At 38.8% G+C, this 27,873-nt stretch overlaps 2 protein-coding genes across 2 annotated transcripts in view; one reads left to right on the forward strand and one right to left on the reverse strand.

The window, feature by feature from the left end:
- TXNDC12 (thioredoxin domain containing 12) overlaps positions 1–3,666 on the reverse strand; it is a 32,231-nt gene extending 28,565 nt beyond the window's left edge. Inside the window, exon 1 of the mRNA XM_032844108.1 lies at positions 3,435–3,666. Within this exon, the coding sequence (XP_032699999.1) occupies positions 3,435–3,531 (97 nt within the window). The 5' untranslated portion in view covers positions 3,532–3,666. The remainder of the gene's footprint in view (positions 1–3,434) is intronic.
- A 1,109-nt stretch (positions 3,667–4,775) lies between these two features.
- BTF3L4 (basic transcription factor 3 like 4) lies at positions 4,776–26,455 on the forward strand. Its single transcript, XM_032844100.1, has 6 exons — positions 4,776–4,905; positions 8,728–8,794; positions 12,686–12,799; positions 23,945–24,146; positions 25,166–25,225; positions 25,993–26,455. Exons 2-6 carry the CDS (start codon positions 8,741–8,743, stop codon positions 26,037–26,039), a joined length of 477 nt encoding a protein of 158 aa, XP_032699991.1. The 5' UTR covers positions 4,776–4,905; positions 8,728–8,740; the 3' UTR covers positions 26,040–26,455.
- Positions 26,456–27,873: the final 1,418 nt, after the last annotated feature.

Raw genomic sequence — 27,873 nt, forward strand, 5'->3', positions numbered from 1 at the left:
ATTTTAGGTTCTTCATCTGTGAAATGAGGATGATAAGAAAAAGTATTACCCATCTTAGAGGGTTATCATGAGGATTAAACCAGTCAAAACACGAAAAATGCACAGTACAGTGCCTGGAATATAGTGAATGTACAAAAAATGTTAGTCATTACAACTCCCCCATTGGTGACATACTCCAAATTTTTATGACACAGAGAACAACAAAATTATAGTTGACCCTTAACAGCATGGGTTTGAACTGCATGAATCTACTTATACAAGGATTTTTTTTTTACAGTACTGTACTATAAATATATTTTCTCTTCCTTACGATTTTCTTAATTTTCTTTTCTCTAGGCTACTTTATTATAGAAAAACAGAATATAATACATATAACATAAAAATATGTGTTATTGAGGGGCGCCTGGGTGGCTCAATGGGTTAAAGCCTCTGCCTTCGGCTCAGGTCATGATCCCAGGATCCTGGGATCGAGCCCCGCATCAGGCTCTCTGCTCAGCGGGAAGCCTGCTTCCTCCTCTCTCTCTTTGCCTACCTCTCCACCTACTAGAGATCTCTGTCTGTCAAATGAATTTAAAAAAAAAAAATCTTAAAAAAATATGTGTTATTGATTATGTTATTGGTAAGGCTTCTGGTCAACAGAAAGCTATCAGTAAAGTTTTGGAGGAGTTATATGCTGATTGAATATGGGGTGTGGGGGGATCAGCACGCCTAACCCCTGTATTGCTCAAGAGTCAACTGTATTTGAGAACATTATGTTAGAGCTGGAAGGACTCTTTGGAATTATATATAGTTCAATACTCTCATTCAGTAAAGAGTCCCCAGGGAAGACCAGAGCTGGCTACCTGGTCTGACCAGCATTAAAAAGCAGGCCTCCTGATTCCCATCCAGTGCTCCAGCATACCACCATACTTCCTGTTCTTAATGAAAAAGTAGGGTCTTTTAGTCTCTCCTCTCTGCAAACCAACAGGCCATCTTCTGGAAACATTTGGGAATAAATCTTAACTATCAAGATTTTCAGGAACACTGCTTCAGCTAACATATTTTGGGGAGGTGGGGTAGGTGGGCTATAATTTATTTCCAAAGAAATACCCAAGAGACACAAAAAACCAAAAGTTTGAAAAATTATTAATTCCTTTCAGAACAAATAAATACTCTCCCTTGGGAGGGCGTAATAATACTAACTAAATACTTTCTAAGTTTGTAACATGATATGAAGTGCCTATCATTTTTTTCACTTAATCCTCACAACAGCCCTCCTGCCTCAAGTCCCCCCACCCACCTCCTACAGTTACCCGGTATTCCCCTGCTCCCAGTACATACACAGTCTATGCAATTGCTTGCTTACTTGTCTGACAATCTTCAGACTATAAGCTGAAAAAAGACAGGGATCTCAATGATCAGGTACCATTCATTTCTTCTTCTAACAACTCTTCCTGAGCATGAATGAGACACAAATGGTCCCGGCTTATTGTGGCAGATTATACTTGCAATAATATCTCTCACTCCACGTGCTTTTTCTTACAAAGTTACCTCAACATTCCTTCCATGGGGGTCCTTCCTCTTGAACATGTCTTTACAGTAGAAGCGATGCTATGTGACTTTGTAAGGCTAGATGACAAAAATGCAACGCATTTCCTCTTTGTTCTCTTGGGGTGGACCCTCTCAGAATACAGCTGTCATATGGCAAGGAAGCCCATACCTAACCCCTGAAGAAAGACCACAGGGAGAAGTAACCTGCTCAGCTGAGGCCCCAGACACAGAACCAAGGGACATACCTTTCCCACCATGCCTTGTTTGAATTCCTGGCCCATAGAATCATGAGCATAATAAAATGATATCCTTATACCACTAAATTTGGGTGTAGTTTATTATGCAGCAATGGCAACTGGAACCACCACACATAGACTTAATGTCTAACAAGGAATAAAGATACTAAATAGGTGACTCCAAGATACTGCCTACACCTAACAGTCATAAATTATTTGCTGAGTATCCAAGGTAGTTATTATTATGCCCATTTTGCAGACGAAGAACTGAGCTTTGAAAGGTTAAGCAACTTGTCCTAAGCCTCTCACATGGTCAATAGCAGAATGAAATAAAACTCAAATCTACACTCACATTCCTAACACCATATTCTGTCTCCCTTGGTACTTACAATTTTGTGCTAAATATACAGTAATCTGTTTTAAAATGGGGTTGTCAGTATTGAAAACATTCTGGCCCAGTAGAATTCACCAAGCGGTTTCATTACTGAGATGGAAACCTACCTTCTCAGAGAAGCCTTCTTTGGCTTCTAGCTCATGTAATGCTGGCTCCCTTAACCTCCCCAGCCATCCTACTCCATCACGGTTTCATTTTCTTCATGGCACTTATCCCTAGCAGAAATTACTTTGCTTCTTAATTTGTTCTTGTTCATGTGTCCACTCTCTGTATCTCTCACTTGAATATAAACTTTGTGAGAACAGGAACCTTATCCGTCCTGTCCACTGCTATATCCCTAGTGCCTAGGGCAGTGCCTGGAATACAGCAGGGGTTCAAAAATTAATTATTTGCTGGAGTGACCGTATTCAGGTACACTGAATATGCACCCAATTCATCACCTACCAATAAATACGCAAATAGGGAGGATATAGAAGAATTTTAAAACAGCAGGACTGCATCAGAATCGTTCCATCCAGTAAGGTCCATACAAAAAAAGGAGGGAGAAGGGAATCCATGCTACCACTCTTCCACTTAGCAAAAGCACAAACCCTGAGCTTCAAGAAGATGTAGGGAAGGGGATGGAGTAGGGGGTCACATCTCCCATCCCCCATTCATAACCACTGTTCCCTCCGTCCTCAAAAAAATACAGTTTCTCCAAATACATTGACTGAAGCACACCAAGGACAATTGTTAGTTACCCTCTAACAACAGAACTTCTACCCTTCATCTGGCCTTTCTTTATATACCAGTCACACCTTCCTGGTACGTAAGGCCCAGTCTCCCCAAGACCTGTACAGAGGAGGCAATAACCCAACTCTTCAGGGAAGAGGTAAGTGTGGGGATCTCAAAGCCAAGGAAAGATCTCTGTATATGCAGGTGTCCAGAGGCCCTATTTCTTCCAGAAGAAGTGACTGAATGTTCCTGAGGGCTTACCAAGTGCTAGGGACGTATGCTGGACTCTTAAACATGCTTTCCCTAATTGAAGGGTCATTCCTTACTCCCAACCCAAGAATTTAGGGAGGCTTCCAGCACAACTCCCTCATCTCAACATTCCCCAGACCCGCTATTCCCTACCCTCAAGAAATCCTCAAATCTAGGAGCGGTTAGGGAGGACAGAAAGAAACCTGGCGTGGCCGAAGAGATAGAACGGGAGGAGAATCGTGTTAGCACAAGAGGGTTATACTGGGCTGGGCCCAGTATGAGTAAAGATTAAGATAAGAAGTTGGTCTGACCCTTTCCAAGCCCAATATGTCCATCAGAAGAGGTGACGAGAAGCAGGAAACTGAAGCCCAGCAAACAGGTGGCCCCGAGATGAGACCGCAGCTCCATGGAAGTAGATGCGCGGGGCCACTGGGCTGAGCAGACGGAAGACGGCCAGAGTGCCAGCAGAAGGTCCGCGCCGTTCCCCAAGTGCGACTCAGCCCAACCCCTCGCGTTCCCAGATTCTCCCCCCTCCCCACGCCTCCGTAACCCTGGAGGAAGTGATGTTAGACGGATGTGGGTGGTGCCTCCGGGGCCCGGTTTGAGATGGAGTAAGTTTAAAGGTGCAGATCACGTAGAAGGGTGTGGGAGTTGCTCTCCAGCGCAAGCTGCTTCCCCTCGATTCTGGGTGTTCGGTCGGAAGACCGGGAAGGAAAAGGTGGAGGAGATAGCGAGGGTGGGGTATGGGAAGAGGGCTCGGGAGAACCGTGGCTGGTTGCGTCGGCCTGCAAGCGAGCCCCTCCCCCCAAGAACCGCTGCGCTTAATATTCACAGAGCTAATTACTGATCGGTGAAGTCAGCAGTTCCCAACAGTCGGCGCGTTGCCATTGGCCTCCTCTTTCTTGCTCTGCAAATAAAAAAAAAAAAGACTAGACAACCGGATTTCATTCTTAAGTTCCTGCCCGGGCCACGAGACCTGGCAAACCTGTTCTGCAGTGCCTGGTCTTGAGCCTTAACAAGAATGCCCTCTTCTTGCTGGAGAAGCAGCCCTGGACTTATTTTTCCTTGCAGCCGCAGTTCTTCCACTCAGGGATGATGCAACCAACTGATGCAAGCTCCGAAAAAACCGAACTTCGGATCTCTTATTGCAAAACTGACCTAGCTCTTCGGGGAACCAGGACAAAAGTCACTGCAGGCATTTAAAGCGTAAAGCTTTTCTGGTTAAATATGCTTGTCTAGTTGTTTTTAAACTTTCTGGGTTATTTCTTTCTCAGTTTTGTTTTGTTTTGTTTTGTTTTGTTTTTTAAACAACAAACAGGTCAAAATTTCCCGTCTCCTCGCTCAGGGACTGGCTGAGTCTCCAGACTAAGGAGTCCGCACTAGTTGAGTCCGACAGTGCGGAGTTAATGCTTAGTGAAAGATACGTGACAAAAGTACACACCCAAACAAAAATACACACCTCTTTTTTATTAGAATCCCTACAAATTTGTAGGCACAGACACAATGGAATTCTCAGGAGACTGCAAGCTCCAGAATGCAGTGCGGCCACCTGCACCTGCCGCATTTCTATTGGGAGGCGCAGAGCAGCCTGGGTTTTGTAGTTCGTAAATGCGTTCCCCGGGATAGGCTGCTCCTGTGAGAGAGAGAGAGAGAGGCGGAGCTGCTTGTGTCACGTGGGCCCCGCTCCCGCCGCCGCTGTTGCCGTCGTCTTTCTCTGTCTCGACTGAGGCAGCCATCTTGCTCTTGCCGCGTGCTGTTGTTGGAGGACCCTCCCTGCTTCAGGTGAGACCCCCGGCGGTCCCGCCACTCCACGGCCATAGGCCGCTGCGCACGGTCTCCCCCCGCCCTCTTCTTCCGACACCCGCCAACCACTCGGGCTGCCACTTCCGCCGTGGCGCGCCGAGTGGGGGCGGAGGCGGCTGGTTTGGCTTGTCGGTTACCGGCGGCGCAGCTGGGGGTCGGCACCTGAGGGAAGGTCCCCAGCACCACCGCTCCCTGTGGGGGCCCGTGCTGCTGCCGCCCAGATTCAGTCCCAGGAGGCGGGTGGTCCCGCGCCTCTCTCCCATTACTCTCTTTTATTCACAACAACAATGCTGTGACAACAGCCTATCTGTTGTCGTCTCCTTTGATCCTCCCACTCTACAGATAGGGAAACTGAGGTTAGCAGTCTCCGGCCCCGAAGCGCTTGGGACTGAATTCTGTTACAGCTCTCTTCACCTCGTAATGGCAGTATTTGTTTACAGTTCTGTTCCCTCCCTGAGAAATTACCTTGACCATCTCGATAGCCCCATCACACTGCCTGAAGCATAGTAGGCTGTCAGGAAATTGATTGACCGACGGGCACCCTGTTACACAGCTAGTGAATGGCGGTTTCAACTTCCGTTCCCACGTTCTTTCACTTACACCATAGCTGTCCCCTCGGGAGTGGTAACAATAGTTACCAGTTTTTGAGTATCTACAGTGAGGCATACCCTGTGCTCGATAACTTAACCTTTATCCTTAAAACAACCGTATGAGTTGTGTGGTGTTAAACCTTTTCTAATACAGAAGGAACACAAGTTCAGAAAGTAAAATGCCTTTCCGAAGTCCTAAGTAGTAGAACCTTGATCCTTTTGATTCCAAAATTTGTGCCTCTCTTAGAGATACCCCACATAATAAAAAGTTAGGACTAAAGGTTGAAGTTAATTTTATCCGTGTGTAAACATGATATGTAAACATGGTGAAAGTGCCTACCATAATGCTTAGAACTTGGGCACGCAATAAATACTGATTATAATCTCATTATTTACACCTTTCTTGAGTCCTTGAGTAAAGGATCAAATGATCCTAGGGTCCCCAAGGAAGAATTCAGTAATTTATGTTCTTAGGAAGTTACTTCTGCCTTTTGGGTCTAGGAAGTGACTTCTCCCTTTTGGACCCTCATTTCCAAATCTATTAAATTAGGAGAGAGGCGAACTATTTTATTTGTTTACAATTTATTTCTACCCTACTGTTGCTTGCAGGTATTTGAGATGGCCTCACATACAAAACAGAAATAATGGGTATAATGAAGTAAAAGTTGATTGAGGAATAGGGAATTAAATCAAGTGATCTTTGAGGTCTAGTTTAGATTCTGAGCTTGGCATCTCATCTCTCATAGACTGAGTCCAATCCTCTTTACTACTTCAACTCCACACACCCCAACATGCTAGTGGACAAAGGACCACCTTTCTCCCTCCCCACTCCCCCTTGAGTTTACAACTTCCCTGAAATGGTTTTTCTCTAAGTTTTGGGAACAAGTTTTCTGTTGTACTGATTACATAGAATGGAATCTGTTCTTTCATCTACACATTGATATAGAGTTAATTTTGGTTTTGCTTTTGTTTCAAACAAGTCAAGGCTCTTCATCTTGGCTTCAGTCTCCTGTCTTCCATCTCTTCTCTTGGGGATTGGTACTTCAAAATGCAGAAGAGTCTCAGATTTACCATGTCTAGTTCTAATATTTTCACTTAGCCCCTTTTTTGTAAAAAAATTTTTAGGTTCTTTGTCAGTTCACTGTACTTTTGGGGCCACATTCCTTTGGGGAAAGTGAATATTTGTCCTTTTCTGTGGATATTGAATATAGACATTGGAATTTGCATCAGCAATTTTAAGTCTGTGAGTCTGTGGCTGAGTTGAGATTGTCACACACCTAAGCCTTCTGGCTTTGTATTCCTCCTGTAAAGGAGTTTTTAGCTGTTGAGCATTGTGATACAGCGATGGGCAAAGACTGAGGAATCATAAATTCTGAATGTTATTTGGGAACTGGACTTTATTTAGCCTTGAAGCATATATATACAGGTTACTGCTAAAGTCCAGTGTCAGAATACAGAATAGTGCTTATATAATCTTCGATTCTCTTTCATCTCTGAAAGACATTATCTTTGTCATGTGAATGATAATTATAAAGCAGTTAGAGAATTGGCCGTAAAAGTTTTTATTCCCTCTCTCAAATCTTAGTAATAATCTGTTGGTCCACAGAACAAGTAAAACAAGATTTTTAACCTTGGCTTTTTTTTTTTAATTGTTATTATTAAAGATTTTTATTTATTTGAGAGAGAGAGGGAGAGAGAGCATGAGCAAGGGAGAAGCAGACTCACCACTGAGGAGGGAGCCTGAAGCAGGGCTTAATCCAGGAACTTGGGGATCATGACCTGAGCCAAAGGCAGACAATTAACCAACTGAGTCACCCAGATGCCCCTTAACCTTGGCTTGTATTTGTTTATATAGTGTGGAATGTTACAACCCATTATAAATTTAAGAACTGTTTTCTTTAGTAGGAATATCACTGATCAGATGAGGATTTATGACTTTACAATTTTCTTAGAATTTTCAAAATCAAAATTAGCCTTAAAAAGCTTATATTTAAGAATTTCCTCCCCCCGGGGCGCCTGGGTGGCTCAGTGGGTTAAAGCCTCTGCTTTCAGCTCAGGTCATGATCCCGGGTTCCTGGGATGGAGCTCCACATGGGGGGGGGGGGAGGTCCCTGCTCAGCGGGGAGCCTGCTTCCCTCTCTCTCTCTCTGCCTGCCTCTCTGCCTACTTGTGATCTCTGTCAAATAAATAAATAAAATCTTTAAAAAAAAAAAAAAAGAATTTCCTCCCCCCAAACACACAAAGATTTATAATTAATGTAGCAGAGATGTTTTTATCAAATTGTGCAGTGAAGCATTTTACCGTGTATGCAGGAATATCTTGACAAGTGTGACATACTATATCAGTGCAAAATATTGAATGAACTCTGTGGAAAGGGCTGCTAAAGTGCTGAATGTCTGAAAAATCTGGCTCTCTTTTCCTGTTATTAACGTACCATCTGACCTTGAATAAAAGATATGACTACCTCATATCTTGACAGCTAGACAGCCTATTGTTGAATTTCTTCTTTGTCCAGGTTTCTTTTGGGGGGGGGCCTATTTATGGTTACAAGGTTATATATGGTTCATTTATGATTTGGGAGGAAAAAGTCTGCTTAAAGGTTGTGCTAATAACATTTGGTAACGGCTCTGCTGTAAAAATCTCTGGGGGAAAAAACTGGCTTGTCTAGAGATTTATAATTGGGTAGGTTTTACTGAATGCCAACGAAATGAATTTTGATGTGGGTTTTTTTTTATTCATTATTTCAGAGAGAGAGCTTGCGCATGAGCAGGGGGGAGGGTAGAGGGAGAGGGGGAAGCAGGCTTCCCGCTGAGCAGGTAGCCTGACCTGCAGGCCTCCATCCCAGGATCCTGGGATCATGACCTGAGCTGAAGGCAGATGCTTAACTGCTTAACCAACTGAGCCACCCAGGAGCCCCGTGAATTTTGTTTTTTTAAGGAGGGATCTTCAAATAGGTAACTTTGAGTCCCATTCTATTTTCTGTTCGTATATTTGTCTCCCTTGTGGTCTTATTTAATTTTGGTTCTCTTAATATCTGGTTTATAAAGCTAGAACGAGTTATTAATACTTACTAAGAATATAGAGACAGGATTAATATGATCATGATGGTGACGCATATTGCAAGCCTAGTGAGCCAGAAGGTACTGTTGCATAAACAGTTATTTTATTTTGGTAAACAGTGACTTTAACAAATCTATTTTTCCCCCCCTAGATTTACCAACAGCATGAATCAAGAAAAGTTAGCCAAACTTCAGGCTCAGGTCCGGATAGGGGGCAAGGTGAGTGTGGCATAAGAAAAATTGAGAGGAAAATGTATTATTGCCAGATAGTAGTATTATTTTGGATTTGTGGTCATTAAAAATTTAAAATCTTTTTTCAAGATCAAACCACATTCCAATTTGAAAATAACTTGTCTAGATTTAAAAGAGGTAACTAGAAAACTTCTCTGTCTGGTGGTGCAATGGAAATAGCCACCTTTGTTTGAATCCTCTTAACATCTGGTAGTTATGTGACATGAACAAGTTATCTGACCTTGTTAGGCTTCCATCTTTCCATCTGTAGAACAGAAATAGATGCATCTGAGGATTAAAGTAATACTTATGAAATGCCTAACATGGTGTCTGGCGCAGCGTGCATACTTAATAAATGATAGTGATTATTATGTTAGACTCATTTGCAGGACATCCCAGATGTTGAGGTTACCTCATCTTGACTGGATATACCTACTTGTACAGTTAGGTTTATTAGGTTTAACTGGAAATGCTCAAGCTGATTGTAAGTTTTGTTCATTGCTAGGTTTTCCTCCCAAATTCCTGCCTGTTCTTCTGTATTGGTCAATACGAGCACAGACATTTTATTCCATGTACTTTGAAGCCGGAGGAAGAGTTCATCCTGAGAATCTTTGATTCCCTTCAATTCTAGCCCCCAGCTCAAGGAGAGTACTCTGCCCTTATCTCTGCCCAAAACAATCTTCGTAAAAGGAAAAGTGAGAATAGTACTCAGTTCAGACCTGGGAAGAGGGTAGGTAGGACACTTATGTAGCAGCTCTACTTTTCATTTACTATGATGATAACCATAGCTCCTAGGGATGGAGATAGAAGGGGAAGGGAAGAAGTGACTTATATTTTCTCCTTCCATAGTGATACAGTTATAGGACTCTGGAGTCATATTAACACATTCATGCAACCAAAGTGGTCACATTGTAGCATCCAGTATAAAGTAATGAACCAGTGCAAAAACTAGGGATACTCAGGAACCATAGAATGTACTTGGAAGATCTTGGTTCAGCACTATTACATATTTTAAACCAGGTGGTAAATAAAACTAGATTACTGTGCACCTACTATGTGCCAAGCACATAGTAGAGAAACTACTCAAGATTTTCTTCTCTTGACACAGCTTGGAAGAGAGACATGCTCACAATTACACTACAGAATAGTAAATGTTAAAATGAGGTACAAGGTGCTCTTGCCTAGGAGGGACAAGGAAGTCATCACTGAGCTGAGATTTGGAGAACAAACAAGAATTTATCACTAGGTAGATAGGTGAGGGTAAGTGGGTAGAGGGAAAAGGGGATCGTCATTCTCATGCTTGCTAAGGCACTTAAGATGCTGTGATAGCATGGCACTTAATGGAATAGCTTGCTTTAGTTTGGTACTGTTAGAGTTTAGACTATATAATGGATAAAGAATGGTAGAAGGCGAAACAACCAGGGAATTTGGGGTTGTATCATAGTCTTATATTCCATACTATGGAGTATGGGATTTTTTTTTTTTTTAAGATTTTGTTTATTTGACGGACAGAGATTACAAGTAGGCAGAGAGGCAGGCAGAGAGAAAGACAGGGAAGCAGGCTCCCCACTGAGCAGAGAGCCCGATGTGGGGCTCGATCCCAGGACCCTGGGATCATGACCTGAGCCGAAGGCAGAGGCTTTAACCCACTGAACCACCCAGGCGCACCCAGGATGGTTTTTTTTTTTTTTTTTTAAGATTTATTTATTTGAGAGAGAGATCATGAGAAGGGGGAGGGTCACAGGGAAAAGTAGGCTCCCCACTGAGCAGGGAGCCTGCTGCGGGACTCGGTCCCTGGACTCCAGGATCATGACCTGAGCTGAAGGCAGTTGCCCAACCAACTGAGCCAACAATCATTTTAGAAAGATAGGTGCTGGCAACATGGAGAAAGGAATGAAATGAAAGTTTGGCATAGAGGAAAACAAGTTGAGAGACTGCTGCTTTGGTATATGGAACACAAATTTGGGAGTTGGAATGACATAATTCATATGAAGAGGAATAAAGACTAGGTAGATAGTGGTACCCCCAGCTATAAAACTTAGGAAATATAGGAGGAATAGTTTCATGGACTCAAGCTTTTAGACATGTCAAATTTGAGGTACCTGAGAATCATTTCATTTGAGGCATACAGCAAGTAGTTGAGCTGCCCCTGAGTTAGGAACATTTCTCAAATAAATGACCATCTGTGAAAATAGTCACCTCTAGTCCATCCTTCAACAACTAGATTTTGTCACAACCTTTGCTGCTACTCACAGAACACTCTTCCACTCCCTCCAGCATTGCTGAGGCTGAAGCCCCTGCCTACTCTCTATAAAGCTGATTCCCTGAGTACTTCAGGAGGTACCCAGAGATGGAAAACTCTCTTCCTTTCCTCCTTCCAGGACTCAGAAAGATTTAGCCCTCAACACTTAGGCTTCTTTTGGTAATATTTTATTTCTGCTTTAGGTTATATTTTCTTTTAAATTGGTCCCAAGATTTATTTTAAATAGTTTTTCTTTTCTTTTCTTTTTTTTTAAGATTTTATTTATTTATTTGACAGAGATCACAAGCAGGCAGAGAGGCAGGCAGGGCGGGGTGGGGGTAGGTAGGTACACTGCTGAGTGGAGAGCCCCACGTGGGGCTCAATCCCAGGACCCTGAGATCATGACATGAGCCAAAGGCAGAGGCTTAACCCACTGAGCCACCCAGATGCCCCTTAAATAGTTTTTCAGTGGAAATACATATCTAAAGTTTCAAAGTATCCATTTAGAAATGAGCTCGTTCTATCTCAGTGAATAGTATAATTGTCAAACTATTTGCTCAGGCCGATATTCTGAGCATCATTCTAGATTCCTTTTTTCCTCATATCCCATGTCCAGTCCATCAGCATGTTGGGTCTTCTGAGAGTCTAAGCTCTCACCATCTCCAGTGCCAGAACTCTCACCTCTCGTCAAGACTACTGCAGTAGCTTCCTGATTGATCTCATTATAGTTCATTATCCACAGCAACTTTAGTCATCTGTAAAAATCATAAATGAGATCAAATCATTCCCATGCTTAAAACCTTCGTATTGCAACTAGAATAAAATCCAACTCCTACCCATGGCATTCTAGGCTACGTGATTTGGCCCTTTCCTATCTTTCTGATTGCATTTTCCTCCTCCTTCCCCTTTGTACACTCTGCCAAAACCATGACTGACCTGTTTTCTCTCTGTAGAAACAATAGGTTCACTCTCGTTTCATTCTGCTTGGATCTCAGCTCATAATGTCACCTCTTCAGAGGGTCCTCCCTGAACAATAAAGTACTGCTCTGCGCCCACCCAATAAATACTCTTAGTACTGTGCTGGGGTTTTTTGCCTTAATACCTGTATCCCATTTGAAAGGATCTAATTCATTCATGTATTTATTGACTTTTCCATCCCACTGTAATGTATGCTCCTTGAAGTAAGAACTTGATTGTTTTCATTCCTAGATTCTAGGAATGTAGAACACTCAGTTGTAGGCATTTGATTCTTAATTATGTCAGAATCTTCCAAGTTTCAGAATATCTTTAGATTTAACTTTATTGTCAGGGGGTGGCAGGTACTATAAAAAAGCATTCCTTGTATTATTTGGAAGTTGTCATAAAACACAATTGTATTGTTTTATTATTGAAAACTTTTGAAACATGATATGTGGAAATGATAAATGGATATTGGAAAAAATAAGAACTGACTAGAACTGACTGTCAAAAATCTGGTTTAGGCTAACACAACTCTGAGCAGTCTTCTTAGTCATTAGTATTAAGTCAGCAATTTCTTATGTGGGTTTTAATTAGAGTATTGGGAATAGGAAGACATGTGACTGACTGCACTTGCCAGATGCAAAGCATCCTAACACTTCTGTTTGGTTATTTTTCAGGGTACAGCTCGCAGAAAGAAGAAGGTGGTACATAGAACAGCTACAGCTGATGACAAAAAACTCCAGAGTTCTCTAAAAAAACTGGCTGTGAATAATATAGCTGGTATTGAAGAGGTATGGTCATTTTGTAAATGGTTAAATTATGTGAACAAGTAGCACATTGATAGATGATTATCTACACTTTTCAGATGAAAAATATCAGCTTAGAAGAATAAGGTATTGTCAGCCAGGTGTCTGAAGGACTAGGTGTTGAATTTGCTTATTGTATAAAAATGGATGATCAAAAAAAATGATTTTAGTTGACAGATAAGGAATTCATCATACTTTGCTGTCTAAGAATTTGGCATATGTGACAAAATTATGGAACTGCTTTTAAATTTTTGTGTAAAATAAGTTATTTTTTCCTAATAACATAAAAATAAACTCCAAGATTCCTTCAAATAAGGTGGATTTTTTTCCCTTTCTACTCAACAGTATCTTTTTATTACCTCAATCAAGAAGCTCTAGCAATAGCTTTACATGGATTCGATTTCTTATTAGACCTTTTCTGGAAATTATTGGTTAAATTTTTTAAATCATCTCATTATATTTTGGTGATACTACCTTTCTCAAATATGAAGCCAAAGGATGTTATTTCAAAAGATACGCAAGAAAAATGATAACATCAGCTCTTTATGACCTATTACCATCTAAATTCACTTCTACCTGATAATTCCTTTTTTTTTTTTTAAAGATTTTATTTATTTATGGACAGACAGAGATCACAAGTAGGCAGAGAGGTAGGCAGAGAGAGAGGGGGAAGCAGGCTCCCTGCCAAGCAGAGAGCCCGATGCGGGGCTCCATCCCAGAACCCTGGGATCATGACGTGAGCTGAAGGCAGAGGCTTTAACCCACTGAGCCACCCAGGTGCCCGATAATTCCATTTCTGATAGTAACCAATGTTTAAATTTTCACTGCCATAAATTAAATTGAATGTTTAAGTTAAATTATATTTAATATCATTACTATGTGTGGTACCACCTCACAATTTTTAACAGATCATTCGTGCCCATGTGCTATAAAACAGATCAGAGATAATGTGGAGGCAAGGATCACTAATAAATAGCAGAGTACCAGAGAAGAGGCAGTGAAATGGCCACATGTTCCTCCTACTGTGCATATATGAATAAATATTAACACATCATTTAAGTCTGCTTTGTACTTTCAAAATTAGTATACTGATAAAATGGTAGAAAATGTAAGACATATGTATCTTTTCTTCCCTTTAGTTTAATGTACCTGTGCATTCTTACTCTGATAAAGATTAGAACTTCATTTGCAAGTCTTGAAATTAAGCATTTTATATGCATTATTTTCTTCTGAGCTATTGTAAGCTTTTATATATTTTTATTGACCTAAAATAATTCTCAGAGAGATCATTCTCTTTATCTGGGGTATATATGAGGAAAAATCCCTCTAAACCTCTCTTTAAAAAAATCCAAATAAATCTTGGTTAAAAAAAAAAAAAAGAAGTAAGTTGCAATAATAGACAATAACTCTGATAACGTTAAACCTAAACAACTTATAAGTGTTCTGGCCATCTTACAACCTTACATACATTTCTACTCTCTGACTCCCCCTCCCCCCTCCCTGCCCTGCCATCTCAGCACTATTGACATTTTGCACCAGCTAGTTCTTTATTGTGGGAACTGTCATGTGTATTATAGGATGTTTAAGCAGCTTCCTTGGCCTCTACACACTAGATACCAGTAGCCCCACTATACACACACACACACCCCCACCCCCGCCAAGTTATGACAACCAAAAATGTCCTCAGACTTTTTCACATGCCCCCTAGGGCACAAAGTCACCCTTGGTTGAAAAACACCTCTTTAGAGAGAGGAAAAGTTTCTATTTATACCTCTTTGAAGTATAGATTTAACTATGTAGTATCTCCAAGGGCATGTTTTTCTAAATGTTTGTTTTTGTTCAGATTTGGGACACTTTATGGTTATGATTAATAAAACTCTTTGTGGTCAGATAGCATTAACTTTATAAATGTTTTTTATAATAAGAAAACCAATCAGTTAACAGTCTTTGATCTTTTCAGAATACAACCAAATTTGTTACAGTGCATTGCTGAAGTGATGGTATTTTTGTAGTTGAAATTGTTCTAATAAAGTAATGATAGTCAATACTTGGTGGACATGTGTGCCAAGCAATTTGCCAAGGACTTGCTAGATAGTAGTTCATAAGTTATTATTCATAGTCTCTGTCCTTTGGAGCTTACAGTCTAGTAGGGAAATTAATTAGATAACAAGACAAACATATATTATCCCATTTCAGATTCACTACATCTCTTTGAGTCAGTTGTTACTGGCTACGGAGAAGAAAGCTGAGACAGAATTAGGTACCTGCCCAAGATCACTTAGCTAGTAAGTGTTAGAGTCTGAGTGTTAAAACCAAGTTCATTCTTTTTGTCCGTTTTATCCTGCTTTTGGTCTTTTCAGTTGCACTTTCTTACATCCTCTCTCAGCCTTTTCCTCTCCTCCTGCTCCCCTCTTTATCCCTCAAACCCCCCCCACCACCACCAGAGAAAGAAAGTATCTGCCTTATACCCTGTATTATTGAACACCTACCATGCAGAATTAGTTACACCATTACATATAAAAGAAATCCCTATTAGTATTTCCAAAGACATGGATGTTTCTCTTTTTTCAGGTCTTAATGCAGGCATTATTTCTCCCAGAAGCCTTCCTGGTAGCACACTTACACATTTGTGTAAAGAAGGGTCAGATGCTTTTCCTGTATGCCTTTATAATGTCCTGTATTTATTTTATTATAGCACTTATTAAACTGTGGTGTGAATTCCTTTTTGTAGCTACTACTGATGCAGTTCTAGCTTTTTGAAGAGTCATAACAGAAAATTAATGCTACCGGGGTGCCTGGGTGGCCCAGTCGGTTAAACGTCTGACTTCAGGCCCTGGATCATGAAGAGTCCTGGATCATGCTCAGTGAGGAGTCTGTTTGCCCCTCCCCCTGCTCCTTCTGTCTCTGTCACTGTCTCTCTCTCCCCTTCCCTCCCAAATAAATCTTAAAAAAAAAAAGAAAAGAAAATTAGTGCTACATAATAAGCACATACACACACTCATTGCACCCCAACCCTGTATGTGTGTGTGATGTCTTCCAGCCCTTACAGACTAATTAAAGAGAAAATATGCATAATCAACAATGTAAGGTAACAGCTATAAAATTTCTGAGTATTTGAAGCTAAGATGGGAGGGAGTTTTACTTTTTTCCTTCTTTCCCTCTTTCTAAAATTGGTTTTTTGAGAGCTAAGATACTTGTACTTTATATAACACTTGGCAGATTTTGTGTAGGAATATCTAGTATACTATATATAACCTAGCTTGCCTCAAACATTATGTTTGTGTTACTAAGTTTAACGTAGAGTTTTTTTTTCAAAAAATTTTTAAAGAAAATGATGACACATTTGGTTTAAAAACAGCTCTTAGAATGAGAAAAGAAACTACTGCATTAAATGTAAACATGAAAAGATGTACAGAAGTTTTCAGAAACACTAAGATGTGAAAAAATATATCAGAATAGAAGAAACACATTAATTACAATTTTGTCATCTTTTATTTGGAATGTCTGAAACTTGTTTCAGAGTGCCGAACTCTGGGGCACCTGACTGGCTCAGTCAGTAGAGCAGGGAACTCTTGATCTTGGAGTCATGAGTTTGAGCCACACATTGGATATAGAGTTTATTAAAAAAAAAAAAAAGTCCTGACCTTTGAGGAAAGTGCTCTTTCTGTTTTTCAGCACTTTTAGAAAAGCAGATAAAAACTTCCAAAAAGAGAAGACACCGTTGCCATTCTTGTAAAACAAAAAATAATATTACTGTGTTTTCTGTACTTAGACCTTCAAAACATTAAACAAGTAGAAAGTATCCAGTTTGGTGGGTGGGGAACAGGGAAATCAGTGATGGATTCCAAAAATTCATGGATTGTACTTCTGCCAAGTAAAGTTCTAATCTTACTTTCTAAGTTGTTGGTATTGGTGATTTTTTTCCCTCTCCCAAAGTTTAACTTACGTACTCTAGAAACTTTAAAAAACTGAAGGACTATTTGGATTAAGAAAAGCTTCTCTGGTCTTTGATGTATTCATTAGTTTGTTGATTTGGTATAATAAATTATAAGTCATAGGTAGATTTCTTTTACATGTTACCAAAGACAGAGAAATGCAAAGCTGTCAAAAAGTAAGGGTACTGGAGTGTCAGAGACTGTATCATACAAAAGCCTAGGTTTTACGAAGGAATTCCTAGGCAGACCCCAGAAGATTTATAATCCAAAATTCCAAAATCCAAATTTATAATCTAAATTTCTAAAAATGTTTTATATGCTATAACATTTGAAGGTATTTGGATGTGCTTCTTATTTGGTAATCTAGTTGAATGTAGCGACCATGCCATTACCTGTCTTTACCTGATAAATCTATCAACAGTGGGATCTGTTCTGTTTCTCAGAAGTTATTGATTTTATCAAATTTATTTGGTAAGCAGTGTCATCAAAAATTGGAATCTCTGATCCAGACGGCCTAGTTGCTTCATAGAGTTTTATATTCAGAGGGCATCTTCTATTGTAACTAGGATATAATTCTGCCTCTGGAATTTCTCCTTTATTTCCAGGTCTGATTAATTAATCAACCCCTTCTTTCTACTTCCATTGCCCTTAGCTTAAGTTGCTCTGCTGTAATACATTTATTAATGACAACCTCATATTGTGGGGTATAATGGTTACTTATTAACCAATTAGTCTTTTTTTCAGATTATAAGAACTTGATAGCAGGGACCGTGTTTATTCATTATAGTCTGTAGCATGCTGACTCTCATGATGAGTTTATTTGGGGCCTATTAACTTTAAGGGATACTGATTATTTGAGATGGAATTATTCTCAAAAAGTTAGACATTGGGGTGCCTGGCTGGCTCATTCAGTGGCACATACAACTCGATGTTAGGATTGTGAGTTCAAGCCCCATGTTGGGCATAGAGATTACTTATTAAAAATAAAAAAAAAAGTTAGCCACAGGACACTGGAGCTCAGGAAAACACTTAGGGCTGAGAATGTAAATTTTATAATTGTCCTCATAAGTTTTACTGTTTATATTTTCCTTTTCCTGAACCACTTATACCAGAAGGAGAACCTTGGTTGACCCTTAACCACAATTCTTTCTTCCTCCAACCAGAGCCTCAGGTACCAATGTGTGGACAGTTCTGAGTACAGGAGAGTAAAAGGGAAATACCATGTCCCACTTACCTTATCCTATCAAAGCAGCCTTACTTTTTCTTTTAAGATCCTGATTTTTGGGGTTGTTTTTTTTTTTACTATTTTTTTATTGTAGTAAATATATGCAGCATAAAATTTGTCATTTTAACCATTTTTAAGTACAGTTCAGTAGTACTATATTTACAGTGTTGTGCAACCACAACTATTACCTATTTCCAAAAATTTTTTTTTGAATTTCTTTCAAGATTTTGTTTATTTACTTGACAGAGAGAACACAAGCAGGGAGAGCAGCAGGCAGAGGGAGAGGGCCAAGCAGGCTCCCCACTGAACAGAAAGTCCAACACTTGGGCTTAAGCCCAGGACCCTGGGATCATGACCTAAGCCGAAGGCAGACACTTAACTGACTGAGACACCCAGGTGCCCCTATTTCCAAAATTTTTTATCATCTCAAACCAAAACTCTATATCCGTTAAGCAATAACTTTTCATCCCCCCTTCCCCAACTCGATAGCCTGTAACCTACTCTTTGTCTCTGTGGATTTGCCTGTTGTAAATATTTTGTGTAATATAATATTTGTTTTGTGTCTAGCATACTTCATTTAGCATAATGTTTTCAAGGTTCATTCATGTTTTAGCATGTATCAGAACTTCACTCCTTTTATAGCTGAATAATATTCCATTGTATGGATAATACCACATTTATCCATTCATCTGTTGATGAACATTGTCTGTTTTTAAAATAGCTTCCCCCTTCCAATATAAAAATATTTTGTTGTCGGGGTGCCTGGGTGGCTCAGTTGGTTGAGCCTCTGACTCTTGGTTTCAGCTCAGGTCATGATTGCAGAGTGATGGAATCAAGCCCAATGTCAGGCTCCATGCTCAGTGCGGAGTCTGCTTGAGATTCTTTCCCTCTCCTCTTCTGGTCCTTCCCCTGCTCACACATTTGCGGTCTCTCTCTCTCTTAAATAAATAAACAAATAAAATCTTTAAAAATATATATATTGTCAATATAATATATATAAATATATATAAAACATTATAGGAAGTTATGGGTATACAGAAGATAAGAAGATACGAACATTTGATCATAATCCCCACTACCCAGAAACAACTACTATTAGTTTTGTATTTCTTTTCTATCTTTAGATGCATGTACTTTTAACATGTTTGAGACTGTAGCTAGATGCACAATTTGGAATTTTTTTTCCCCAAATAGCATTATATTATGAAAATTGTTTCATATCATTAAAAAACTCTTCTTGGGGCACCTGGGTGGTACAGTCAGTTAAACATCCAACTCCTGGTTTTGTCTCAGGCCATGATATCGGTGTCATGAGATCAAGCCCCATGTGGGGCTTCAGACTCAGTATGAAGTCTGTTTTGGATTCTCTCTCCCTCTTCCTCTGCCCCTCCTGCTCATGTTCTCTCGCTCTCTGTCTCTAAAATAACTACATAAATCTTTAAAAAAAAAAAAAAAAAAAACAACTTCTTCTTAACAGTGTAGATGTCTGCATATATTCCAATGGATATACCATAATTTAACATTTCTTAATTTATAATACATTATGATGCTTTGATAATAAAAGAATCACATGTTTGGTTTCAATATACATAATATGTATCTTTATCTCTGATTTCCTTCAGAGAGATTCTTGGAAATACAGTTACTGGCTGAACGAGCATGAACATTTTAGAATTCTTCATGTTGCCAAATTGCTTTTCAAATAGTTGTGCCATTTTATACTATCTATAACATAGCTGTGAAGAATCCATCTCATCAGACTCTTGCCTCCAGAGCATAAGAGAAAATGATCCCAGCATATCGTAGTTTAGTTACAGCTGTTAGCTTTAGCTCATATCAACAATAATAGATTATGTTCATACTAGCCTTTAGAAATAAGCAGGTGCTGAGCTTAAAAGGACTGATTGTGAAAGATACTTATGGAAGTATGCACCAAGGGCATAATTTTCAAACTTTTACCTCCCTTAGCCTCACAAAACCGTAGATACTATGTCCTTTTTTCTTAAAATGTCTATTATTTCACCCCATTAAGATACAGGAGTAAGGCAATAAAAGGTGACTTTCCTGATAAACATTTAAATGCCATTACAGGGGCAGCTAGCTGGTTCACTTAGTAGAGCATTCACTTAGTAGAGCATCCACACCCAACATGGGGCTTGATCCTCAGGGTTGTGAGTTCAAGCCCCATGTTGGGTGTGGAGATTATTTAAAAATGCAGTCTTTTAAAAATAAGTAGATAAATAAATGTCACTACATAAAGGAAGGAGTAGCAGTAAAACTTGATTTTTAAGACAACTGTCAATTCTCAGAACCGCAGCTAGCCAGCCTAGTGGGGACTTAGATACCAAAAAAATCACATGGAAGAATTTAAACTTCCTCTGTGAACTGAGAGGGCAGTTATCAGCAAGAGCTGCAGAGTCAGTGGTAAATTCGTGAGCCTCCTAGAGCCATAAAAACGTATTGCTGTGTAGGATTAAAGCACACATCAGATTTACCAGATAGAAGGTTGCTGTGATAATATATGTGACCTCCTCAGAGGTCAGCCTTTGCTGGTTTTGATAATAGCATAATGGGGCCACCCTGCCGTTGTCAAGAATGACTTAAAATGCTCCTGAATGCTGTAGGGCATTCAGGCTGATTCTGAAAAGTCTGAACAATAAGAAAAGTCAAGGCTAAGATACAGCTCAGGACGTTCTGAGCATCTTCATTAAGAGAACTACTGGAGCTATTTCTAAATTTGAGATGACCCTTTAGCATTTGGAGAGTTGAAGTCTGACAGCATCCAAGATTTTAAAATAAATTGTATTTGAGGTGTCCCATTCATTTGGCACATTTGAGTGACTGTTATGTACTGGACACTTGGGGGCATACTATGTCTAGTAAGGCATGGTCTCTAATCAGAAGGTGTTCACCTTCTAATAAAGTCAAAGACTTGGAAACCCAATTACACTACAAGATAATTCCATATATTTGCAATACCCATGAGGTGCAGGAAGTGCACAAACAATCCTAAATTTTTACAGAGAGAGAAGCATCTGATCCAAGTCTTGGATAAACGGGAATTTGCAACGTGGAAAAGCAGAAAAGGATTCTTCTAAACAGTGACAACAGCATATGTAAATGTATTAGGCATGTGAGACAATATTTTTGATAACTACAAAACATGTCAGTATTATTCAAGCAAAAAATAAGAGCAGGGGCATCTGGTGGTGTGCACAAGGGTCTCAAAAATGCTACTTCCTCCATTGTTCAAGTAGCATCCTTTACCTTCAGGTACCTGTTAAAGTGGAAAAAACATTTTGATATAATAGGGTTATGTGATTGGGAAAGGACATGAGCTGGTATATTAGCTAGTTTAATAGTCTTTGTTTCCTTGTGTGCTCCTTATTTTTATACGTATGTAGATTGTACCACTTATGTGGACCACACAGCAGTAAAATCACTAGAAAAAGTGAAGTCTTCATATGAAATGCCTACAGTTTGCCTTGTGAATTTAACAAGTTCCTTATCCCTTCCTTTGGTGGAGGAAGTATCTAACTGATCTTGCTCAGCCCAACAATTCATCCTTTGATAGTCTAATAGCTTGCATCTAGGAGCCTTATATAACCATGTTATTTGCTCAGTAGAGAGGAAGGAATGGTAGAAATAAAATATTCTAGCCTTTAACTTCTAAAACTTAATTCTCAATTCTAGAATTAACTAAACTCTCTACCCCTTTTTGGACCTTTTTATTCACAGAGCTACAACTTTTGTGCAACCCTATTTAAAACAACCATATTTAAATTTATTTCTATTTCACAGCCTTAGATGGAATTCATCCTGCTTTTCACACTAAACTCAATTTAAACTACAAAGACCTTTATCAGGTTGTAAAATAGGACCTAAAATTTAGCCTTTGGCAAAGAAGCTTAAACACAGGAAAATTCACGATTTGGCCGGGGCTAGGGCTTCTTGCTTGTTTCGTAGCCAGTAAGATATATATTATGTATATATCTGTGTTGCATTTTTTTGCATTCTCCATTTAGCCTGTATTTTGAGATAAATAATTCTCTGGCAAGCTTTCACGAGGTCACAGAATTGAATTTTTGTAGGGAAATAAACATTTTTAAGAATGAGGAAGGAAACTAAACAGAAATTCGGGGACCCACACTCAAGTTCTAGGTTTGCATGTAACTAGCTATTTGTCCTTGGATATGTTGCTTAAACAAGAGCTTTTGTCTTTAGTATTTATTTCTCTAAAAGGGATTTGACCTAGAAAACCTCTTTCAACAAATACATGACCTGACTTTTGGACCAATATTGATTTAAAATCTCTTGTGATTTTAACATTTATAAATAATAAATATCTCAGATTCTAATATTTCAGACTCTTTTCATTCCTAGATGTATTATAGAGATTTGGTCTTAATTTAGAATATAGAGTCCTACCATATCTTTATTCTTTTCCCATGCTAGGATAGATGCAGTACATTCAATTCCATATCCACTATGCTACCTCCTTCTCAAGTCCTTCCTCTTCCAAATTTTCAGCCACTTTACTGTTAAACTTTTCTACCTAAACTATAATTATCTTCAGAACTATATAATTTCTCTTTCTCTAAAGTCAGTATAAATTGTTTTTAACTCAATGGTATTTGTTCAGAACGGCTGGATTGAATGCTTACTGTGTAATATGTATAATAGAACCTTAATTAAAATACAGATAGAGGGAACGATATAGAATTCAGATAGTGATTTTTGTCAGAGAAACCTAGGAAATTATTTGTAGATCTTAGTTACAATTTTTTTCCAGAGGATTTGCCTTCTTTCTCTGTGTTCCAGGTGTTGCCTGAAATTTAGAAGCCCTTTGTTCCCCTTCCTTTCCTGTGCTATCAGTGGTGATGATCACCCACTTCCACCCACTTCCACTGACCATGGAGAACACAGCATCTCTGCTTGATTTTGACAAGGGCAGTTTTTGGATGGATCATGAAATGCTTCTAAAGTAGCCAAGAGTTAACTCTCCTAACCTTTTTCTATAATAAGCATGTTACCATCAAGGTAACTTACACAGTGGAATCAACTACTAGTGGAATCACATTATTCAAACATTTAACTTATGCAAATTCAGCTTTACTAAAACATAATAAGAAAGTGCATGAGTGAGAGAGAAAAATAATCTTTTAAATAGCACATGTTTAACCTTCCTTTTCAGGCAGTGGATAAATTGAATCTGAAACAGTCAATTCATGTGGTGAAAGCTACCAAAAGAATGTGAGGATGATTTTAAAGGTTTCCCAGTGATTGATGAAGCATGTTCAGGTGGCCAGGCAAGTGGGTTGGAGAGCCTCTTTGACATTTACAAGGCTTATTGAAGGTTGTTGAAAAGCTATACGTAAGAGTTAGAGGAATTGACAAAATCTTTTATAAAGAATGACATGAGGAGAACAGACTGAAATTTTTGTAAATTTACTAAGTGTTCAGAGGAATGAAACATCTGGTTAAATTTCTGAGTGTTCTTTACGGATTTTCAGTGGTTATTTTTTACTGTACACTATTACCCTTTACAATGTGTCACCTAAGAAAGATGCTGTCCCACCCACCAAATGTACCAATTTAGTTCAGTGGTGTAAATCGGGTAAGACAATGGGTAATTTTATTAAGAAGCCAGTTCTTAGTTGATAATTCCATTATTTTTAAAATATGGCATGAACTTCTTTCTCATAGTAGCAAAAGTCTTTGAATTTAAAATCTAGATTCTATAATAAAATGTCTTGACCATCCTAGTAATTTGTGCCATCTACACCATTTTACTTTGTTGCTACTAGGGTCTTTTTCCACCCATTATCTACTGCTTAGACAATTACTACCTTGGGATTGTTTTTAAAAACAAAAACAAAAACACCATAATTGGCTAAGTTGTAATTTAAACAGATATTGTTTTAGTTGTACCAGATATGTGAAGTACATTTTTCTTCTATGATCATACAGGTGAACATGATTAAAGATGATGGGACAGTTATTCATTTCAACAATCCCAAAGTCCAAGCTTCCCTTTCTGCTAACACCTTTGCAATTACTGGTCATGCAGAAGCCAAACCAATCACAGAAATGCTTCCTGGAATATTAAGTCAGCTTGGTGCTGACAGCTTAACAAGTCTTAGGAAGTTAGCTGAACAGTTCCCACGGCAAGGTAGGTATTTCCGTTCAGTATCCTTCCTTTGCTGTAATCTAAAGAATCTAATGAGTTAAAAGGTCCATTTTATACTGGAAGGATTTATTTGTATGTAAATTTTACTTTTACAAACAGAATGTTGCTCATATGCTTCATAAATCTTTGAATTTGTTTCTTGCAGTGTAGCTTATAGAATATATGGATACATTTTGGTAATAGAGTTGAGGTAATTACCTAAAAGACCTGTAGACCACATTTTACAGACAGCATTTGATATTCACTTTTTTTTTTTTTTTTTTTTAAGATTTTATTATTTGACAGAGACACAGCAAGATAGGGAACACAAGCAGGGGGAGTGGAAGAGGGAGAAGCAGGCTTCCTGCTGAGCAGAGAGCCCAATGCGGCCTTGATCCCAGGACTCTGGGATCTCGACCTGAGCCAAAGGCAGATGCCCAAGGTCTGACCCACCCAGGCGCCCCTGATACTCACTTCTGACTAATTACAAGAAGATACTGTTATGAGAGAACTGTATTTTTGTTTAATATTGTTGATTGGACTACAGGCACGGCAACTATAAGTTCTGAATTTCCACAATAGCCCTGGTTTCAAACGTCTTGTCACCCCTCAAAATCCAAGAGCCTTTTCTATCAGTGCCCATACTATACGGCTGGATACTTCCTTATATCAGAAGAGATGGAAAGTCTTGAATATTGATTTTTTTATTTTAAGCATATGGAATTTATAAAATAAATTAACTGTAGTATCTTTTTATTCCAGCCATCAGAATTATTTCATTTTCCAAATAAATTTTACCCTCACCGCCCATTGAAACTGCCAGCTGTATTTAGTATATACCTAATGAAGTTAAAATGTAACTGATTTTAGTGTTAAGTAAAAAATATGGTATTAGGTCAGACAATCTTTTTAGCTTTTTCTGAACAACTATTATAAGATTTAGACAGGAGAAAAGACTAAACAATACAAGTGTTCTATTAAAGGCCTTTGTTCTTAAGAACTAATTCTAAAATGTTTTGTAGTGTTGGATAGCAAAGCACCAAAACCAGAAGACATTGATGAAGAGGATGATGATGTTCCAGGTAAGTGACATTTCTTTAGCACTAAGATTTTTAGCAGCCTGTTTATCTCATTTAATTCATTTTCTAATGACTTTCAGTTTTTGTTGATGGTGAACTCCTGAATTTAAACTGATTAACAATAGTATGGATACAATCTAATGAAAAAGAATAAAAGTCTTCCCATTTAGAACTTAGAATCAGAAATTGTCACAAAAGCTCTGCTGCCTGCATTTGTTATATTAGAATCACAGTTATTTTAAATTTGCATAGTAATTGTTACATGATTTCCATGGGAATTGTGATTGACATACTAAAATGCTGTTCATCTGAGTTTGCTCAGACAAAAAAGGACTAACATTTCCTTAGGATTAGTGTTTTAAAAGCAGATAAATGAAGCATTATTAGTGAAATACCACCAGTTCATTTCTTCTTCTTCTTCTCTATGTTTTCAGGCTAATTTTATTTTATTTTATTTTTTTTTTTTAAAGATTTTATTTATTTATTTGACAGACAGAGATCACAAGTAGACAGAGAGGCAGGCAGAGAGAGAGAGGGAAGCAGGCTCCCCGCTTGAGCAGAGAGCCCGATGCGGGACTCGATCCCAGGACCCTGAGATCATGACCTGAGCCGAAGGCAGAGGCTTAACCCACTGAGCCACCCAGGCGCCCCGTTCAGGCTAATTTTAATAGCCACAATTTGGTTTTTATTAGGGTTAGAAGTTAGGAATTTCATTTACCTCTTTTTCTTCTTTTGTATCTTTAACTCATTTACTTTTTTTTTTCCCCCAGATCTCGTAGAAAATTTTGATGAGGCATCAAAGAATGAAGCTAACTAAAATTTTTTCTGGAGTTTGGAAGCTGGCATGGACTAGATTTAACAAATCAGCTATGTGGTTCCAAAGTTTTACAGACATGGAGAACATCAACTGTTACTAGTTCAGTAATATAAATATTTTGTATATTGATAATGCTGTTTGTTCAGCATTTTTCGGTCATTTGATTTTGCATTTTGCACTTCCTCCCAGGATCTATTCTTTTGGTCAAAATACGAAGTATTGGTGCAGTTTGAGGGTGTTTTGGTGTTTGATTCTCAGTTTTCTGTTTTGTTTTTTTGTTAGGGTATTTTTGGTGTGTGTGTATGTGTATGTATGCGTGTGGGTATGTGTGTATACAGTGGAGAGCAAATTGGAAAACAGTTCTATTTATCCTCCTTCTTCCCCCAGTAGAAAATAAAACAAATCTTTACATTTGTTACTTTTTATTTTTTTCTAATAATGCACAGAATTAGAAAAGTGAGTACCTTGGATTTCAGATCTGAGATTTTACCCTTGGAAGTTCGGTTTTAATTTGCTTTGTTAACATATTTTTTATACATTTTTCTGGGTTTAAAATATCTTCAGATATTTTGTTACCAGCTCCATGTTGGTATAGTGGATAGCGTATCTTTGGTACATTGCCTTAGATTCACTTACCTAGTCAGACCCAGAAGATTTTCTTCTAGCTTTCTTCCTAAATCCCTTTTCCCTCTCCTTTTGGTCTCCCAGTGGCCTGGTCAGCCTTTGATAATGCTCTTCCTCATCTTCTACCTAGCCTGAGAAGGATGTTCTCCATATAGAGTTAAGTGAGTGCCTAATCCCTCTTTTGGTCAGACATTTTTCCCTCATCCTGAGGAACAACAGCTCCATCTTCAACTTTTTATTTCCTCCCTGATTTTATAGTTTGGTAGATTTCAAACTGGAATAGCTAGCATGTGCTTGCTAAATAATTTTATGCCAGCCTTATCCTCTATGCTAGCTGTTCTTAATAGCTGGTGCAAAAATGCCTGTTACACTCAGCAAGGTTAAAATTAGGAATGTCCTTTTGAATCAGAGAAAGATAGGCCATAGACTCATTCCCCAGCACAAATGGTCATTCTGTGAAATGGTACTGGCCCCAGGAGGATTTCGTCAACCACTCTCCTAACTCTTGGTCTTGAACCTACCTCTGGATTGGACCTCACTGTTGTAGCTGCTCACAGCATCTTCCTGCATGCTTAGAGTAATGCTTTTGGGGAACACTGGTAAAATACAGTATTTATTTTTTTCACCTCCTTTCAGAGGACTTGGAGGTAAGTTGCATTTATTAATTCAAGTTTCCCTCTTGCTGTCTGAAGATAAAAGCTTGCATTTTGCTATATCAGCATTTGTTATAGCCAGTATTTAAGGATAAGATTTAGAAAATCTATCATTTCCTGGCCCACCAGCAAACTAACTATGGCTTAACCTTGCAGCATATCTACTTTTGTTTCAAGCTAGATGTCTTTATTTGATATCTAAAGTGCAAGACCAACAACATATCAAGAGATCGATAGACAAGAAGGCAAAGCTCTTGTATTTTTTTCATCCAGACACTTCAATTTATTTTATAAATTTGTTCATTTTTCCTGTTCTGTTTTATATAATATATGGACCTAACTACAAAATAAAGTAACAGTAATAAAATAACAAAAGAGGATAATATTTCCTCTTGTGCTTCTCTTATTATTGTCTACAGAATTTACTTCTTTTGTATTTCCTCTCTACTCCCCAACCCCAGAGGAATTTCAGCCCAGTCATTATTTGAAATAATGTTTCATCCATTGTTAGGTTAATAGCTCTAAATGGTCTACATAGTCCAGAATTCTTTTCCTCT

The sequence above is a fragment of the Lontra canadensis genome, unplaced genomic scaffold, assembly GCF_010015895.1.
Source record: "Lontra canadensis isolate GAN:19392208 unplaced genomic scaffold, GSC_riverotter_1.0 scaffold148, whole genome shotgun sequence".
NCBI classification, from domain to species: domain Eukaryota; kingdom Metazoa; phylum Chordata; class Mammalia; order Carnivora; family Mustelidae; genus Lontra; species Lontra canadensis.